A 20905-nucleotide genomic window follows, 5' to 3' on the forward strand; every position below is an offset into this window, starting at 1 on the left:
ATAAACAGAGCATCCAAATGGGGATATTGTACAGGCGCCAAGCGGGGTCGTGATCCGCTGCCTTCGAGATGTAACATCAAATCTGGACACACACAGTGCAGAATAGATAAAATCTCATCATTGCAGTCTTAAGAACAGGAAGCTTCCCCTCCTATGTGACACACAAACACAGGAGCGCATGTGAGAATACCTCAGAGCAATTACCTGCCGGGTTCACCTCAGTGGGAAAAGGGCTGGTAAACGTAAATCAACACTTCCTCCTGGTGGATCTGACGTGAACTACAGCCACCCTAGGGCGGTCAGAAGACATCAGGACACGTTTAAATGAATAATTCCGGGTCTGGAAAAAACCTCAAACATCGCTGATGTTAAAACACTGAGTGCTCTCTTATCTAAGCTTTGGAGTTAGACCCTAAAATTTAAAAGATGGGTGATTCACTCGTATGTTGAGTTTTTTAGTGCCACTATAAAGAACATCTGCGCTGGCGTGATGAGTAACAGTTTCTCAAAGACACGCACAAGCTCAAGTTTAAGCTGAAACACTCGAGAGAGATTTGATTAATCTGCACATTAATCAGCCATGCCAGCGTTTGGGTTTTTAATCGGTCTCTCTGAATGGTGGCAAAAGAGCACTTCAGTATCATGAAGTGAAACTGATTTAAAAATATATCACTGGCTCTGCATCTTTCATCCAATTAAAAAAAATAAGTTGCCCATGTTCCAAATAATATGTTACCTTGTGAAGTGTGCTTCATGGGCGTATGCTGTAATTAAAGTAGGATCGAGTGGGATCTATTGGCAGAGATCACAATCGTGATTTTTTTTAGAGCTGAAATTAAAAATTGTTAGGTTTGTGTTACCTTAAAATAAATAAGACTTTCACTGTCACCTGTCTAAAGTGGCATAAATCTAGAAAGGGGGTTTTGGGTTATTCTTATTTTTAGGAGTCAGTGTTGCTAAACCTGCACACTTGGAAAAGCAACGGTATTCACCTGATCACAACGTGCATATTTCCTAATAATCAATCCATCCCTCCATTTGTCCTTATCCAGTCACGAGCCTGAACAGAGATTATCAGACCTCCCTCTCTCAGGCCTCTAGCTCTTTGTGGGGGTACTAAGGTGGTCCCAGGTCAGCCAAGAGAAGAAACATGTCCTGGATCCACCCTAGGGTTCCCCTCACAGTGGGGCATACCTGAAGAACCTCACTTACCCTGCAATAACATTTTCTTTGTAACTTTTTGGGGTGTGAGTGGTGCAGCAGCCAGCCAAGCTAGGGACTGGTTATTGTTAATGTTGATTGCAAATTTTTCAGTTTGCAAGTTCACACTCGAACGCTGAGATAACCGGGAAGCAACGATTCTTCCATCCTGCCAGCAATAAGCAGAAAAAGGACAATAAAATGTTGGAAGCCCACAAGAGCCACTCTTCCCAGTCAGGAGACGGTGTGCATCAAGTCAAAGACGAGCGAGACTTGTTTATGATTTGATTGACTTTATTTGTAAGGCACCAGAAGTCCTTCCTTACTGCAGAACATTTCATTTTATTTATAGTAAATGTTTGCTGTACGTTTTTTTTTTTAGAGTTTCTTTTTCGTTTGTTTAAATGAAGCTATGATTTCAGACACAAAACATTTTTTTTTTGCCAAATTACACACTTTTAGGTTTTACATTATACACAAAATAAGTATTTAAAAAAAGACCTTTACAAAGCTCAAAACGCTTACAATGCTTCACGCTATGAGGGCAAAGAGGCGGCACAGGAGTCAAGGGGAGTGGGTGGGAGGGAGGGAGTGTTAGGGTGGTGGGAGGGGGGAGAAAAGGAAAGGGGGATCAAAGGGTGAAAAGGTCAACATACTGCAGTTTCCCTCCCCCCTGGTGTCACATCAGTTTTGTAACACAATAGCACAAGAATCATCCAGGACAGACAAGAGAAGATGCAGCCATATACACATAAAGCTTTCTATGTATAACTGTATACAGAGGCGAGCACCTCCAACTACTTCAACAAATACATAGAATTTCATTTGTACGTCTAAAACGTCAGCCTTGCAAATCTCCCTCTAGCTCATATCGATTAATATTTAAAAACGAAGAAAAGGGGGGAGGAAAGGAACGACTGCATCGATCACAGAAAGTTTGGATCAAACATTCTTTAAAAAGAAAAAAAAAAAAATGTCTCCACTAGAAAGAAATCAATCTCAGTTCCCCCGCAGACATGCATTGATGTGTGTGTGTGTTCTGCTTTGTCTACACGCTCTGCATTTCACTACAACAAGTACAGTATGTATGCAACTAGATACATACAGTATGCAGCTAGATGGGAGGACGACGTGCCGCGAGCTTAATTCACAAGCAAGGTAGCATGTTAGCTTTAGTTGTAAGAACAGCAACGCATTTCATCTGGTTTAGCATCGACTACGGGATCTGTACAAGTGTTTATACACACCTTGTTTTATGTATTCACATACATACACAACAATGGGGATCATTGAAAGAGTCCTCCAGCAAATGCCATCAACAGTTTATCACCTGAACCTTTAGAAGACGGAGGCTTTTATTCTGAAAGTCCCTCATATGTATTTTCACTTTTGGATATCAAACGTGCACGTTCGCCGATCTCTTTGAAGGGTACTTCTGCAATAAAAATGTGCTTTATCATCAAACCGGAGACCATTCTGAGCTTATTTTCCCCCAAATGAAAGGAGCAGGTTTTTTTTTAAAAATACATATACAGCTCGAGATGGCTACACTCAATGAAGCCATTCAGAGATGAAAAGAGAGGAGGTCAAGACAGGTGTACGTGCTTTTAAGTGTGGTTCGACATTTTCAAAGTATACGTGGTACCTCTCAAATTGCATGTCATCTTTTTGAAAGCAGACATTTCGCCCATTCGCACTTCTGTTGCCTGACAAATCCCCGGGACAGTAAAAAGAAACTCCAATATATCCAAAAAGCAAACAAATTCAACCCAAACATGATGAAGAACGCGATGTAGTCTCTATTCTTTTTTGTTTTTTAACTATAGACAAATTTTCAGTCCTATTTTGCATTTTTTTTGGTGTTATAAATGCGCACTGGGTATAAAAATTGGTCTACTTCCACTATTTATTAATTTGCACTGATACTTTTCACAGCAGAGATTTTGACTTGTACTAACAGGTAGAATATCTGTGTTACTGATATAAATTACAGCTCTGGTCAATTTAAATTTCCCACTAAGCAATGACAGTATGATAGCATGAACAGTACTTAACAGCTCAATGGAAGTCATTAATTCTACTATTTACACCTTACCTTACTGGGACATGTCAAAATGTCTGAAGTGAAAACAACCAAACAAAAGATACTGTCAAACTGGCTCTATACTACTTTACAAATAATAGTCTCCTAACTGACTGAGAATTTGGACTGTAATGCTATCATTATACAAATGTTCTTAATTAAATGCAACATAAGACTTTCAGATGCTTCTAAAAGCGATCACTGATTATTCTCCTTACTAATAACATGAATTCTTGCCATGCTGGTTTAAAAAATAAATAAACAGAAGAGTTTATTAAAGAGCTGCAGATGTGTCTTCATTTCCTGTAAAGACCAATTTTAGATCACAGTAAGGAACTGTATGTAATGCAAAAGACACTCTTTAATTTTAAAAAACAAAAAACAAACAGTATTTGGTGATATTATATTATGCTCCTCTCAGATCACAACCCTATTCCAGGAAGCAGGTTTAGCTAAAATTCAGAGTTTGTTAATCCTGAGAAATCAGATAGGAAATGATCGGATTCAATTCTGATCCGATGGCAGGCCTATGGTACAAACTTTTTTCTACGATTATATAGAGCGGCCCAACATAATTTTAGTTTTATTTATTTAACCTTTATGAGACTCAATATGTCACAAGCGACCTCTGTTTCAGACAGCATCATTAAAAATGGCTGCCTACTCTGACCAGCCTCCATGAAGATACCAACTCAGAGTTGCTGATCTGCTCAGTTTACAGTTAGAGTCTGACTTTAGTAAACCTGGTTCCCAGATTAGTGACCGGCTGGTTGCTGCGTTTGCTGCGTGGCATTCAAATCACGTGTGTTGCAGAGTGCCCTCTGTTGGACAAACTATGCAACGTCAACTACTACATTTTTTGCAGACCCCCACATGGAGCAGAACTTTTTTTTCCCTTAAGAATTTGGTAAAAGATGCAGTGGGTATTTTAATAAAATAATCAACCACAACTTTAAAGCCATCTGCCTAACACTGAGTATGTTACCTTGCACCTCCAAAAAAGCTCCAACAGGTTGGTGCATGGAAACGAGACATCTGGGAATTGTCCTTTGGCGTCTGGCACCAGGACGGTGGTAGTAGATCCTCTGACCGGATAAAGACCTTCAGCAATGTGGCAGAGGTGCCGTTGCTCGTAATAACATCTAAAGGAAAGTCAAACCAGAAGATTCCGCAGCTGAACTTTGTATTGCAATGAGATCATCAATGTTGTGGTGGGCTGGCATAGTTTCGCCCAGCTTCCAGCAGACTCGAGGTCTAATCTGAAAACAACCAAGAGCGTACAGGACCTTTCTGTTTGAAGGGGGTGTTTTTGTTTAGTTTGGATTCATAGCAGCAGCTGTAGAATGCACTTGTGCTTCATTTGTGTGAATTACAGTAATGTAACTATATTCAATCATACTCAGTGCCCCATGTAGGCATTAAATCAACTGTATAATGCAGGATTAATCTGATATGTGAAAGATCTTTATGTGCAGTGAATCGTAGGGTATTTAAAAGTGAATTTACAGAGAGCCCGTGTTTTTGTTTCATGCTAGGATGGAGTCATTCCATTTAGAGACCAAAATAAACCAAAGCAGACAACTTTTCGAGACCTGCATCACTGCAGTAATTGATGCCACCGGTCTAGTGTCTACTGTGCGTTAAGTTTGCACACTCAGACTGGATAAATAAGCCATTCCCTTTGTGACACAGTCTGCACTCTGTCATTGTCCTTGTTCTGCACAAGCGAGGAGGATGGTTCAAAGACACACGCTGCCCTCTGCTGTCAAACACACAACATGCACTCTTTCTCCCCTCAGTGTCTGCTCTGATATTAGTGCACATTAAAGAGGAAAAAGATGGTGGGAAGGTGTGGACGTGAAGTGGCGTTACTTCTCTTTGCTGCACGTTGTGCTACCTCAGCTCCGTTTAATGATGCCTTTCAGTTACGGTGCTGGGTGGATTTATCCAACGCACCTCACAGGGTCGGGCAAGGATCAAACGTCGGGGGGATTACTTATCAAGGTGGGTCTGTTATCTACTCTGACGGCTCTCAGCATTAAGTCAGATCTAAGATGCTTTTATTTTATATAAAATTAGGATTACTCGCAAAATCTCTAATTTGCCCGGATATGTCTTTTCATAACACCGATTCTCTTTTGAAGGCAGAGGTTTTTGATTAGAAAGTGAGTATAGCTTTTAAGCACGCTTCTGTCTTTAGCCGGGGCATTATTTAAACAATTCTCTGATCTTTTATCAATCCAACATTTAAACTTTGAGCCCACTTTTATCTTAGAATGAATACACGCGAGGTGAAACACCATGAAATATCAACACTGCTGATTTCGGTGAGACCTTTATGTTGGGAAAATGAAGTTTTTAGGAATCCTGTGTTGCATCTGACAAGTTTTACAGCTTGCCAGCAAATCCAAGTGTTTAACAGTTTTTCTGTTAACACCTACGGAACAGTGCATTCAGTCTGACGGATCAGTCCTGTCTAACAAGGACCTATGAAAGAGGCAGAGGCAAGAGGTGGGAGGAAGACAGGGAGGAAGAGAGAGAGAGGCATGGAGAAGAAAGGAAAACACGGAAACTCAACGGGAATCAGAAGAGAGAGAAAAGCAAGAGGGAGGCAGGAAGAAACTGAAATAGAAAGTAGTCCTGATTTTCTTTTTTTTTAAAAAGGGATAAATGTGGCTTAATCACATGCAAAAAAGAGAGAGAGAGAGAGAGAGAGAGCACACTTGAAAATACAAGATACATAAGAAAGCGACAGTCTCATGGCTTAAAAAAAAAAAAAAAAAAAAAAAAAAAAGATATAGAAACAACCCAACTATGGTGAATACCAGGATATAAGGTGGTATGTGCCAAAGACCTCCCAATAATGGGGTTGGCTAGGGGGTCGGAAGAGATGAAATTGAAGCCCATGTTAGGTAGTGTCAAAGAGAGGGAGACCTGGGGGAGAGGCTATAGGCCAAGTGGGCTTGAATCTAGGGATTCAGGTCTCTGGATAAAAACAGAGCTGAATAGGGCTGAAACACCATCTAATCAGACTTGTCTCCATCCTCCTCACGGTGGCTGTCGACTCCATCCCGCGATGCTTTCTCCTCCTTGGCCAGCTGGGCTTGAGAGGCCAGCAGGGAAGAGAGGGAGAAGAGACCAGAGGAGGTGGTGACGGCAGGGAGGGTCGGCTGGCTCAGGCTCAGCGGCAGCGGAGTCATGGGCAGGGCCAGGCCCTGAAGCTGAGACAGCTGGTGAGCCTGGAGCTGCTGCTGCATGGAAAAGAATCAGACGCAACTTAGAGACAGTAGGATAGATCAAGCGCACAAATCACTGCAAAACACAGGACAGACCTATTATAGAACCACAGGTCATGTTTAATATATAACCCTTGAGGCACAGCGCTAATAGTTTACAGACAACAGGATAGATGGAACGCACGTATCATAGCACATGCTCAGTAGAAGATACACATAGCTTATTTATAATAGATGCAGTTTTTAAGATGTATAAAAGCCTAAGAAACAAGTGCAGACAAAGAGGTATCTGAGCACAGAACTGGAAAAAACAATATCATGGGATCGACATGCCTTTGATTTTAAAGTACAGAGAGATACATTGTTACTGCCACGCTTCTCTTTTACACACACCCAAAAGTGAGTTCATTTTTACGGCAGCTCCCTCTGACCTCTTATAATCGACACATAACTGCCCCCGCTGATCCTCTAACTTTCTACATGATGCGACTAAAGTCAAAGCAAAAGATGTCTGTGAAGGTTCTCAGTCATCCAGGTCATCGTAGTCGAAGGAGCTTGTAAAGAAAAGCGTCTGGACTTCAAGCGTCTTCAAGCAACTTAAAGAAGTCCAGACGCTTTTCTTTACAAGCTCCTTTGAAAGCAAAAGATCCACCGACAACAGAACGCCCTACCACAAACGCCAACGCAGAGCGCCACCTTCTTTATCACAAGTCGCAGACACAAAGACAAAAGCAACGCACCACCGTGAATCATCTATCACAGTGATGGAGTGGCTGGGCTAGCGAACACTAGACAATAGTGAAATGATGGAGGAGCTAGGATAGCTAACACGAGGCTGATAATGATGAAGCGTAGCTGAAGTAGTTAAAGCTGCCGATATAAAGAATATCTGCGCATAGCAGGCTAACGAGCTGGCCTGGTTTGTACAGATTTGGTATTTTAGCTAGCGAGATAACTGTGCTGTAATTGTTTCAATGGACAGGATTGTGGCTTAATCAAATTTATCCCCTCAATGGGATGGATACCACCACTTTAAAAAGACACAAAAAGTAGTTTACTCGTGATGAAGAGTACTACACACTCCTAAGACGTAAGTGTAGAAGAGATTTTAACCCTAATAATGCCCCGAGGTTATCTCTACTTAAATCTGCACATTTAACATGAAACCTAAACAAAAACATTTCAAGGCATGGAGGCTTTAACAGAAGAATCCAGCATTTCTTTGGAGCTTAGCCACTTCTAGAAAAGTTAATTTCTTATATTCCAACTTTTGGTGCATCAGAAAAAAAAAAGAAAGTCTGTGCTTTAAAAGTTTCTCTTGGACTTCATCAATATAACTCTAAAGAAACCCTTTAAAAATTAATTGTTCCCAGAGCTGCTTAAACAAAACAGTGGGAACAATTATAAATGTTTATTTTACTGTGCAGGCATACATTACCAGCGCTTGAATATAATCATGATTTATGGGTCATTTTAACGTTTTTCATTAGCAACTGGAGCTAATAAATGCTTATTTACTTTTATAATGCTCTGTTTAGGAGGAAACAGATCGGGGCAGGAAACCTTTGAGGTTTAGGGTTTTTCATTTCACACGATATAAAAAAAGCATTAAAAAAACATTTTAGGTTTTTGAGAAAAACCCTGCGATGACACACAAAGGTTTTTATCCTCACAAACAATAAGTCAATAAATGCAAGATGTAAAAGAAAACAATAGAATTGATCGGGTTGGTCAATATTTGCACTTTTTCAGGCAGGGTTAGGGTTGCAACAACGTACCCTTATGATGGAGTTCATCTCCGGGGGGGTGACCTGCTTGGCCCTCTCTATGGCTGCCAGGACCTGCTGCTGGTGCTGGAGATGGTGGGTGGGAGACAGGGGGGAGGCAGGGGGTAAAGACAAGAGGAGGAAAGTGAGAAAGACAAAAGCGAGATAGAAACATGGGGAGGAGAGTTGGGGGGGGGGGGGGGGGGGGGGGTGGAGAGGTTAGATCAATATCAATAGTCCCAACAGAGACCCGACAACCCTCTCTGGTGTTGCGCCTCCACCTCTGACCATTTTGCTATTCATCCAGTTACACACACACACACACACACACACACACACACACACACACACACACACACACACACACACGCCTTGTGTGACACCCGGGAATGGATGGTCGGCTGGTGTGCTGTAATGGGTGGAGGTCAACCCCCTGGTGGGCAGATAAGAGCATGGCTTATCTGAATCGCACAGCCATTTATTACACTGACACAAACACACACATGTATTAAGCAAGAGAAGAGTTGGATGGAGTAGGAGGAGGCAAAGGAGGGAAAAATGGAGGGAAAGAGGGGAGTGAAGGAAGAGGTCAAAAGGGGAGGGGGGAAGGGACAACCGTGAGGATGGGACAGATTGAATATGGCAGAATCGAGGTGGGGGCAGGGTGAAATGGAAATTGAGGTGGAAAGAAACACAGGAAGCAAGTGATGATGAATGATGGGAGGAGAGAAGAGGGATGCTGAGCTTGAGGTCACGGAGGTGGAGAGGTAATGAGGTGGGAATGAGGGTGATCTCATTCCAGGATGTAAGGAATAGTGCTGAGGGTCAGAGGGTTATTGACGGCTCTGTGCCAGAGTGTGCGTGCGTGTGTGCGTGCGTGTGCACGCGCTTACCTCCTGAGACAGGTAGGGGAGGACCTGTGCGCAGATCCCATTCAATCTCTTGACTATCTCAGCCTGTTGAAGGAGAGCATAGTGGTTTATAGTATTCCATATTTTTATCACTCCCAACAAACCCAGTGAAAAAATATGTAACTCAAATGGTTATTTTCCATCTTCCCCACCCTGTCAGCATCAAAGCTTAATAATTTTAACCTTAAAAATGGTCATAAATATAAAAAAAACTTTCCACTGTTTCCTAAAAACTGATAGTTGTTGTAATAAACAGGGATAATTGTATATTCAGTGGTTAGAATAGAACGTTGCATGTATGAGTATCTCAAAATAAAACACACTGGGTGTGTTCATAATGAAGTAAGGGGCGGATCTGACTGTGAAATGTAGGCTCAGATCCTGGGTTATTCGCCTTTCTGAATCTTACAATGATCAAAATTTACAAAACGGACTTTATGGTTTATTGAGTTCACCGCAGCGCACAGATTGGGATTAATGACCGGGTTTTATGCTCGATGGTGTTCCAGATGCAACCCTCGCATTTATCCAGGTTTGGAGCATTAGGAGTACACCTCAAACTGCAAAGCTACACCACACCACCACTGTTTTATACAGTATGAAATGAGTGACTGAGCCCATAAACTCAGCGGGATAGTGCTTGCAGATTTTTTATTTTTATTTTTAGCCACCACAGGTGTCTCCCCCTGGTGGCCATTAAAGAGAATGGAGGTTTAAGACAGACAACATGGGGGCGCCTACGTCCATATTTATACTGTCTATAGTCAAGAATTAATGGTGCAGGGGACAGAGGGGAAGGATATTCTTACTTTTCTATTAGATTAAGTCACCTAAGTAATGCTCGGTCATGAGGGGATACACTAACAGAAGGAAGCTCATACCAGCTTTGCTTCTGTCTGAGGCTGTTGAGCAACTAAACGTAGGGTGGTGGTGTCTTTAGCACATAGATGTGGATTTGCTGAATGTAAAAAATGTTACTGCACCTCACTGGGTACTAATGCCTGTGAGATCCATGGAGAAGATTTCATGAACGAATGAATGAATAAAGTCAGAGATGATAACATAGAACAACCAAAGCCAGAAGAGGTGAACAAAAACCATGCCAGGGCAAAGTGTCGAGGACAACAACTCTATGGAACAGAAGAATTCAGCATAATAGCCTCAGGCTACACAGATAAAATGTGATAGCAGCTCACGGCTCATTTTAATCTTTTCATGGGATTTAATGACAGCTCAAAATAAAGAGTATCACCACACTTATCCTTTAAACCCTTGTTAAATGTGAATCGTCATTCAGCGAATTTAAGCCACACTCATCAGTATGGGAAACATCTGCTATGACCTTCCCAAACTGGAGCAAATATATCTCACACACATGCACATATATCAGATGTGTCAGAATCCCTTTATTCACCTCATTAATTTAGTTGCTTGTACTTAATACGCTTCTAAAAACACTTGGACGGACACACACACACACACACACACACCCACGCACACACAGTAATAATCTCCCATACACGCACGCACACGCCGTGTTCTCTTTCACATCATGCACATTCCCTATCTTTCTCACATGCAGGTCTATTATCACATTTGGTTGGTAATCATCCAATCCATAAGAGATATGCAAAGCAGCAGTAATTGTGTTAGAGCCTAATTCGAGGCGCGATGAGGAGAGAGAGGCTCTTCTAACAGACATTAGGCATGCAGAGCACAGTTCCCATCAAGCGCTTCACTCCTATCTGCTCATCATTACACATACAATCTCCCTGACATCTCTAAAATGTCTCTGCGGGACTCGCTCCACGCTAACTATGGCTCTGCCTCTTTTTCAGTGCCCTTTATTCTGTCTATCTTGTTTTTTTCCAACCCAGCTTTTGTCTATTCTGTTATCCCTGCTCTCCATCACCTTCTCTTCTCCCTCAGATTTTTCGTTCTGAATGCAGCCTCCTCTCTCGTGTCCTCACTTTACATTTCACTCTGCTTCATTCTGGCTTTCCTAAAATGCTATTGGAGCACTTTTCACTGACGAAATTCTGTTTCAAGGAAGTATGGAAGGCAGAGTAAACAAACCTAACGTTACACAGACTTCCTTAGAGTGTACTGGCTTTGTCACTGCGTGGGCTCCCCTATAGTCACAGGGTCTCATGGCAAAATGTGAAATACTGAGATTTTTTTCTCGTTTATGAAAGCAAGCTGTCCTGTTTTTTATAAGCGTGACTTTGAAATATATTTCAATACAAAGAGGAAAAGTAATAGTTTTTATGCCTGCAGCACACACATGATAACATGCTGCAGGTGGCTCTTATCAAAGTGCCATCTGTTGTACTTCAACCCAAACCACGACCTTTTTCAGAACCTAGCTAAATAGTTTTAACACCTAAATCTGCCCTGAGTAGTTTTTTTATCAAGAAGATTTATGATCTAAACTTGTGGTAGCAGGTTTGATTAGCTAAATCTAACCAAGTAGTCCAGATTGTTTAAACCTAATCAAATAGTCTAGATCAGGGGTATCAAACTCCAGGCCTCGAGGGCCGGTGTCCTGCAGGTTTTAGATCTCACCCTGGGTCAACACACCCGAATCAAATGATTAGTTACCAGGTCTCTGGAGAACTTCAAGACATGTTGAGGAGGCCATTTAGCCATTTAAATCAGCTGTGATGGATCAAGGACACATCTAAAACCTGCAGGGACACCGGCCCTCGAGGCCTGGAGTTTGACACTCTTGGTCTAGATTATCTAAACCAGGGGTCCCTAATCCCAGTCCACGAGGGCCGGTGTCCCTGCAGGTTTTAGATCTCACCCTGGGTCAACACACCTGAATCACACGATTAGTTCATTACCAGGCCTCTGGAGAACTTCAAGACATGTTGAGAAGGTCATTTATCCATTTAAATCAGCTGTGATGGATCAAGGACACATCTAAAACCTGCAGGGACACCGGCCCTCGAGGACTGGGATTGGGGACCCCTGGTCTAAACCTAAAAAATGGCCTCTGGTATGAGTGGAAAATGAAGTCAAATTGCCCCTCTGTCCTCTAAATTTATACTTTTTCTCCCTTTAAAAGGTTGAAAATATTATTTTCATGTACACAAATGTGACCAGTTACATGACTAATCAAAAGGACTTTTGCTCCAGTTTCCATATATATCTTCAGTTTGTTATCAGATAAAAAGAATAAAAAAAAAAGAAAAAGTAATGCTCACGAAACGAGGTCAAAATAATTGGCATTTTTGTTTTGAAATTTCCTAAAACTAGGACTGGATAACTGAATCACAGCCTTTTCAGTGTCGCCACTTCTGCTTAACAAAGAGTTTCCACCATGCCGAACACGAACAACTATTCCTGCAGATGCAGCTCACATACAGATGAATATACTCAGAATTGCCTTCATAGTTTGGTTTATGTGATGAGCACAATGAGAACATATATACTATACACAACACAAACAAAACACAAATGCTGTCAGGAAGAGAAAACGAGGAAAAACAGATAAACGATACAGCTTCATTCAACACACTCCCAGTTCGATCCGCAACTCAACCTTGCTTTTCCTCACTAAGACAAAACAGAGATGCAGAGAGCAAAGAGACAGACTGCACAGAGTGGAGAGGCATTTTTTGAATTGAGTAGGACAGAGTGATCAAGAGGGAGCAATTGAATGTGTGAGTGTGAGAGAGAGAAAGAAAGAAAGAAAGAAAAAACAGGGAAACAGACAGAGGAGGAGGAGGAGGAGCAGAGAGGGGAGTGTGGCTCTGCACAATAGGCCTAGACATGAATGCTCCTCGACACTCGTTTCCACACATCCCCTTCAATTTCAACTCTCTAATGGAACTAGCGATTCTCGGCACCCACTCACACTGTGCACAAAGGACGGGCGTGTGCGCACACACAGTAACAGCAGCACACACGAGCAGAGAGACACAAACGTTTATGAACATGCGCTGGTAACATACGCGCACACACAAAAAACGCAGGCACATGCGGTGATGGAGTGACTGGAGGGGCTCAGGAGCGTGCACGCTAACACACCGAAGCTCACGCTGGCTCTACCCACACACTGACATTTCTAAAAGATTGCAGACAGCCAATGGGAAAGTACATGAGCTAATGTACACACACGCACGTACGAAGATTGCTGGGTACACACACAAACACACAACTCCATTTGTGCCTATGAATTTAATCCCTATGAGATAAAGGAGAAAGGTGTGTGCGTTTGCTCAGCATGCATCGCGGTGCCCGTCTTGTGCTTCCAACCTCAGAGTTTGTGCGGGTGCATACAAGTGAAGGTCTTTAAATCATGGAAGCTGCTACTTTCATGTGTGTCTCCATTCGTCAAAGCATGCTCCCTTCTTCCAATATGGCTGTCAGCGCACGCCGTCAATCATACGACAGCGTGCGTGTGCGTTTGTGAGTGTGGATGGGCAATACCAGACGAGGTCATCGATAAGGGTTGGCCCCTTGGAGGCCCATCGCTCTCTCCTCCTGCAGGCTGAGCATAAATTACTCCCCCTGCTGCAGCAACACAAACTGATGTATGGACCACTCCCTCACCCACGCCCTGCCTGATTGAGGGCCTTTTTTTCTCCTCCATTTCAAAATACCTTACTAGTTCTTACAGCACCGTTTTCACTGGATGTAAATATAATGCCATTTTGCCAAGACCTACATCCACATGAAATGACTGCGTGATGCTCAAAATTACTAAAAACAACAAAAAAAAATCAACAACAACTGGATTTACACACAGAATTAGGTGACCTCACTCAAATGAGATCCCCAAAGGAAACAGAGATTATGTTTAATAATCACACCAACAGTTCAATAAGCTGTCGGTGCATCACGAGGAATGCACAGCTCCTTTGACACTTTGTATTTTATTCAACTGAATCAATTTTAGACTTCGTCTGCTACAATCCTATGATATTTAGTTGACTAAAACTAAAAGGATTTAGTCCTAATTAGGAATAAAACTAAATGTTTTTTTAATCAAAAGACTATGGCTACAACTAAATCAAAAACTGCTGGGCCAAAGGTGAGGGTAAGAAGGTACATCATAGATGTACTTTCATACTTTATCTTCACCACAACAGCCCAGTACTGCGTCTGCATCACTGTTGACACCGCATTCATCTATCTGTCAGCCTCCTGCTTTCCTCTTCCCTCACTTGTAAACAAGACCCTAAGATATCATCCACTTGAGGTAGCAGCTCGCTCCTGCACCCTGCAGTGGGCACGCTGCCCTTTTCTGACTAAGAACCGTGGCTTCGGAGTTTCAGGTGCTAAATTCTCACCCCAGCTGCTTCACACTCGGCTTCCGGAACAAGGTTGATGAGTCCAAAGGAACCACACCATCCGCCAAAAGCAGAGATGAGACTCCTGAGACCATGAACGGAAATCCTAAAAAATCCTTTTTACAAAAATTACTGGACTTATTCTAGTAATGACCATAATTGCCAAACTGAACTTCGTGTTTTAATCAGTGACCTGAAACTAGTGACTGAGCTCATGAACTCATCAGGAAGGTGATCTGATGTCAGACAGCTAGGTAGCCAAGGGCCATTGCCCCATAGACATCTATACTACCAGACATACTTTTGTTAGGAAAGGAGTCGCCCCCTGCTGGCCATTAAAAAAATGCAAGTTTAAAGTACTTCCACATTAGCTTCACTTTCAGATGTTGGCACAAAGTCCATCTTTTATACTGTCTATGGTAAATCTTTGTACCTGTCACTGTTTACTCACCCGTCCCATCAAAAAAAAAAAAAAAAAACACTAAGCTGCTCTCTGAGTATCCATGTCTGTAGCATAATAAGGCTACCACAATACAGCAATGTGGATCTGCCAGTCAAACATCAGTGAGGCACATGCAACAGGTAACTTATGGAGACATTCCCAACCCTGGCAACCAATGCATCTGAGCCAGGTTAAAGAAAAAAAGAACCCTGTAATGAAGTGCATAATTCAAGGTTCAGTAAGTATTAAATGTCTTTTTATCTGCATTGATGAGGTTAGCCAACTGGCACCTCAAAGTCCAGGAAATTCTCCCAGCTGAATCGTCAGTATGAACAACAAGCAACGATACAGGACAGCGAGTCCTTGAGACATTTTTCAATCACAGAGTACAAAATGACGCTAGATTATTGGTAAATGTATGATTCATCTGTAAATATTAAAACAAATTGCTCTGAAATTACTACAACTTTTATTTGTGGCTCTCGCAGGTTTATCCATAACACGTATAGAGAGAGCACTGCCTGTCAGACAGCTGCTAGCCAGGTTTATAAAATAATTCATTTATGCAGAGGAATGTAGCTACTTCCTGCTGACAGCACAAAAGCATTTTTCACTCAGATTTGGCTTCTTTGGATTTTTTCCTGTAGTATTTAAATCCACATGTCAAAGCTAACTGACAGGAAGAAAAATTCTAAACATTGGTAAAAGCAATAACAAAAAATTAGACTGATAACCCTCGGCAGTAGTTGCATGATGATGGAGACACCTCAGTTTATAGAAGCATGTTAGAAAGGAAGCCTTAAGCAACATAATACACACAGGAGGTACAATAGAAACTTGATAAACATGCATGCCCCTCAGTTTGAATCCATCACATCCTGCAAGCAGAAAAGGCATCCTCCTGTGTTTCAATTTTCTTCACAAAAGCAATCTTCTGTTTATGATCATACAACAGTTTTACATCCTATGTGATGGGAATAAAAGAGCGAACTTTAAGGAGACTAAATACAGACTTACCTGTTTGTGCATCTCAATGTTGAGCCCGTAGGACATCTCATAGTACTACACAAAGAAGAGGAGAAGAAGAAGAAGAAAAAGCTATAAAAACACAGGCACCGAACTGTTGCCAGAAAAATTGTCTGTGCAGGAGCTCCATGCTAACAATTTATCATGCTCAACTGACTGCATGTGACAAATCACGTTTGAAGCTAATGTGCATTTTGATTGCACCACAATCGGAAATCGCACAAAAATTCTGTTTCTCAGCTGGAACACTCGAAGCATCTTCAGTTTGCTTCGTTGCTTTTTTCCACCAAAAGCAACGAATGCTAATATGATCATAAAAAACATTATACGGGCCTTCTTAAATCCAAGAGATGATTCCCGAAAGGCATCATTACACTGCAGATTAATAAGAACAAGAATTCACATGGGTACAGTAATCTTGAAACACTGCGGAAGACTTTATTCGCCTTTTCATTTTTGCCTTTGTTTTTAAGTAAACAGCTTAATAACAACCTCCAATGTTCTTTGTTCGATGTTATTTGATGTAAAATGATGAGCTGCTGAAACCGAAGCTACGACGGCACATAAAAATAAACCGATCAACTGATTTGCATAATTAATCTGCCAGTTTGTCATTTTATCCTCCTTCTCATGTACACGCCAGCTCCCTCATACAAATGAAATTTGCATGTATGAACTGCCAGAGAATATAAACAGTTGCTTAATTTAAAGGGCGTACTGAAGTTCTGTTTGTCGCTTACAGCTGTTTGTGTGCAGGATGAGTTTCATTAATCTCTGCAATCATCACACAGCAGCAGGATCCACATGTGTGCGCACGTGGAACAAGAGACGCTGCCTCATTTATTATTTAGAATTATTAATTATCCAGACAAGTCGATGTGATCGGTAACAGTCCCTTTACTTACTTCTACACTTCAGACATGTTCACACACACACATGCAAAGAGAAGACACAAAGAGGAAGAGAGACTGCGAGAGAAAAGGAGAGACAGAAGAGAAACGGCTTCTGTTGTGTGTCTGTGTGTGTGTGTTCAGTGTTAATGAGAGGGCCACCTTCTAGGCGTCAACCCTGTTAATCACCCACTCTGTCTGCAGGGGGACTGGCTCTGTCACTGGAAAACAAACAACACACAGATCTCTCACTCACACACACATTTTTGTCTCTCGCTTGTTGTCACTCACACACAAACACACACGCACATATGCACGCACACACAGTTGTTTGTGTTCAATTTCACACTGGCTCTCTCTTGTAAGTGAATGCACGTGCACGCACGCACATGCACGCGCACTAAAACATAGCTCCGTAGCTGCTTGTGCCCACGCGGAAGCTCCCTAAAGTAATTACAGCGCTGGGGAAATGGAGGTGCTGCCGCTGGCTGGGGGAGTGGGGCAACCTGATATGCTATTAGAGGAGGAGTGGGGAGGTCGTAGTGGGGATACAAGACTCGGCCTGCTACTGATGGAGTGGAAGTGCGATTGAAAGTGCGCGTATGTGTGTGCGTGGCTGACTGTGTGTGCGTTCGAGTCAGAGTGGGCGAAGGAGGCTGTTTTGGCAATACTGCATTCACAATTCAATTTTACAGGTTTTATTTCAGCTGAATGTGAAGATGGCTGCACAATTACATCAGCATGTATCCAATAAGGGCTGTGCACATATTAAAAAAGACAAATGGTAAGCAAATGGTAACAAACGTGTAATTTATCTCAGTTAATCCAATACAGCGGATCTACAGAGGGGTGATAAAGTGAAGGAAATATCTCAACACTTGACCTCTACAAACGAGGAGATCCAGTAATTATTTTGGGGCAGGTGTCCCCTTGGAGGAAAGAGCAACTGCAAATCAATACAAATCCCTTCTGAGGCATCACCTTTATCCTATAATGAAAATTTTCCATACTGATGGGAGTGGTGTCTTGGCAAGTGATGCCAATTCTTCATCAACTCTTTCCCCATAAAAACCTTTTTTCCAAGGGTTGCTCCAGTAAGCTATACAGGCAGAGATCACTCTCACTAACTAACTTTTGATGCACAACCAGTTATTTTGATATAAAGCAGTCATGGGGGAAAGAGTTAAAAAGGTAAAGAATGCTTTAAATAATTAAGAAAATGTGATTCTTTTGGAAAAGCATGATTACTTCCCTCCAGTAGAGATCCAGAGGCTTGTGAAATAAATGCCAAGACACTCCAAAGCTGTTCTGGCAGCACGTGGTAGTCCCACTCCTCACTAAAGCCGTTTTCACATAAAAACTCTGAAACTTTTGGCAGAATCAGGTCAGGGCATCATCTGCTCTCCTTTCTCACATGTATCGATGGTGCAGCGGTTAGCACTGTCACCTCAGAGTAAGACGATCCTGTGTGAAGTTTGCGTGTAAACCCTGTATGTGCTTCCTCTCGAAGACATCCATGTTAGCTTGACTGCTTTCTTGCATTTGTGCAGAACAATCCTGTGTAAGAGTGATGTGAAAAACTAGTTTAGAGTTTATTGGCTGGACTATTGTAATTCATTATTATCAGGTTGTCCTAAAACATCCTTAAGAAACCTCCAGTTCATTTAAAATGCTGAAGCGAGAGTACTGGCAGGGACTAGGAAGAAGGAGCATATTTCTCCCATATTGGATTTTCTTCATTGTTAAATCCAAAGTCAAATTTTAAATTCTTCTCCTCACATTTTGGATAATCAGTCCCCATCTTATCTTAAAGACCTCATAGTGCCATATCACCCCAATATAGCACTTCAGTCTCAGCCTGCTGGTTTACTTGTGGTTTTGAGGGTACTTATAAGTAGAATGGGAGCCTTCAACTTTCATCACATTTCCTATGATGGCTTATTTCTTCTAAACACACCTCTTATAAATATGTGTTGCACACCACTTTGTATTTAAAGGTGGCTGTCCCTGCCTGAGCTCGCCGGAGGTTTCTTCCATTAAAAGGGTGTTTTTCCTTCCCACTGTCACCAAGTGTCAGCTGATTGTTGGGGTTTTCTCTCTATTGCTGTAGGATCTTTACCTTACAATATGAAACACCTTGAGACGACTTCTGATTTTGTCCTCTCTAAATTAAATTAAACTGAACTGAAATTAAACGTGGCTGCCAGTCTAAAGCACAGCTGGCGAAAGTGATCCATGTTCTCACTTCTGGAAATGAGGCTGCTGCCTGAGTGAAGTGCAGGAAAATGGCACAGATCGGATTTAATCTATAGGGAGAACACATATAATATTGATTAATTTAGATGCAGCAAAGAAGGAGCTGAGGTGGAATTGAATGTGTGAGATGATCAGCTGGGATTGCAGATAAGTTGGCCTACCTGCTAGCCTCAATACTGTGGCTTTTTTAAAACTGTCACAGATCTCTAGACAACATTTTATTTCTTCTTTTAAATCTGTAACAGGGTTGGACGCAAACTATTTATTTATTTGCTGGCTGCCTTTTTTTTTTTTTTTTTAAATGTTGTTTTATTTCCCAGACCCAATTACATGTTTATAAAACAACTGGTGCGTTCACTGTTATATATGGTTTTAAACTGCTCAGATTCAAGCAGATTGCACTTTTATGCCCCTCACATTTTATATATGAAGCTTGAGTTTCAAATAAAAATGAAAGACCTTGTAACGAAGAATCAGAACTCCTCAGCAGACTCTGGAAACACTGCAAAGTGCTACTTGTCTGGCATTTTCTCTTAAAAGTGTCCATGTTTCATTCAGCTGCGCATTTCCTGTCTCACTGTTTTCCAGCACGATAGCTATAAGATGCAGGCTGAAGAAAAAGCTGCCTCATATTCTCCTCCTCACTAAAGTTAGACATGTGAGGTTAAGCAGGATTTACGCTCTGTCTGAATTGCATGTCTGATGGTCAGATAGCGTTAGAAACCCCTTTCACCCGCATCCTTCCTGACATTTGATAGTGGGTGACACACACACACACACACACACACACACACACACACACACACACACACACACACACACACACACACACTCTATCTTTAATGTTCTAAAGCCGACATTCACACCCGCTTCATGCCTTGCAGAGGTGAGAGAGAGAAGCCAGGGATCTTACTCAACTATTTGTTCTATTTTTCCAATGTTTCCCTGGAAAGTCTTATCCCAGTTTTTACATAGTATCACATAACATCACTGCAAAGTTTTAAATGGGGCTTATTTTGCAAAATCAATGCTTCCATGGCTTTTGCAAAATAATTACACCTACCAATAGGGCTGTTTGATATAAACATAAACATTTTACGCTATTGTTTGTTTCGTGGTGTCGCAAAATTCATTGTTTACTGCAATATTTTTTCATTGTTTTGGTCACTGTAGTGTTTATATTAATTTCTTAAAGTTCTCTCTTTCTCTTATATTTAATATAACCACACTACGGACGGACAAGCGCCTGTTTTTATGCGTTGTGGTTAGCAACAACGACGGTAACAGCATCGCGTGTCCGCTTGTTTATCTTCCACATAAACCTTTCACAATAAAGCTCAAGATCCTGTTGAGACTTTTCAAAATAAACTAAATCACGTGAAAGAGCAGATTATTTATGGATGAGAATTAAAAAAGAGCCGCCAGGTGCTAAAAAATAAACCTTAGACTCAAACGTTAGAACAGGCTTTCCCCCGCAGCACGCAGTGTAATAAATACTCACAAAGAAAACAGTGGCCGTTACAACTTATGTCTAAAAATGTATCGTTTCATGCATCAGTTAAAACACTCGACTCCAGCTACATGACGCGCAGCTGGAAACACTTCCCGCAAGTCGAGCTGCCCGAGATTCACAGAATTTACAGAAAATGTTAAAATTTTGTGATTTATATCGTTATCAGGACGATAGAATTCTTATATCGGGATATGAGATTTTGGTCATATCGCACAGCCCTACCTACCAAATAGAGAAAAGATCATTCCCCTCTTGTAACATCAAAATGGGGAAAAGCACCAC

At 41.7% G+C, this 20905-nt stretch overlaps 1 protein-coding gene across 2 annotated transcripts in view; it reads right to left on the bottom strand.

The window, feature by feature from the left end:
• Positions 1-2069: 2069 nt before the first annotated feature.
• Positions 2070-20905, bottom strand: part of tle5 (TLE family member 5, transcriptional modulator) — a 54515-nt gene continuing 35679 nt past the window's right edge. The window contains exons 4-7 of one of the 2 annotated variants that reach the window (XM_085398165.1): positions 15956-16000; positions 9179-9241; positions 8298-8372; positions 2070-6531 (exon numbers count right to left, since the gene is read on the bottom strand). In XM_085398165.1, the coding sequence (XP_085254291.1) occupies positions 6307-6531; positions 8298-8372; positions 9179-9241; positions 15956-16000 (408 nt within the window). In that variant the 3' untranslated portion in view covers positions 2070-6306. Of the gene's footprint in view, positions 6535-8297; positions 8373-9178; positions 9242-15955; positions 16001-20905 lie in introns of both variants that reach the window. The other variant, XM_085398164.1, reaches the window with a different exon arrangement.

This window comes from Rhamphochromis longiceps, linkage group LG23 (assembly GCF_057381845.1).
Source record: "Rhamphochromis longiceps isolate RC_006_pf linkage group LG23, R_longiceps_female_GT1.1, whole genome shotgun sequence".
NCBI lineage: Eukaryota > Metazoa > Chordata > Actinopteri > Cichliformes > Cichlidae > Rhamphochromis > Rhamphochromis longiceps.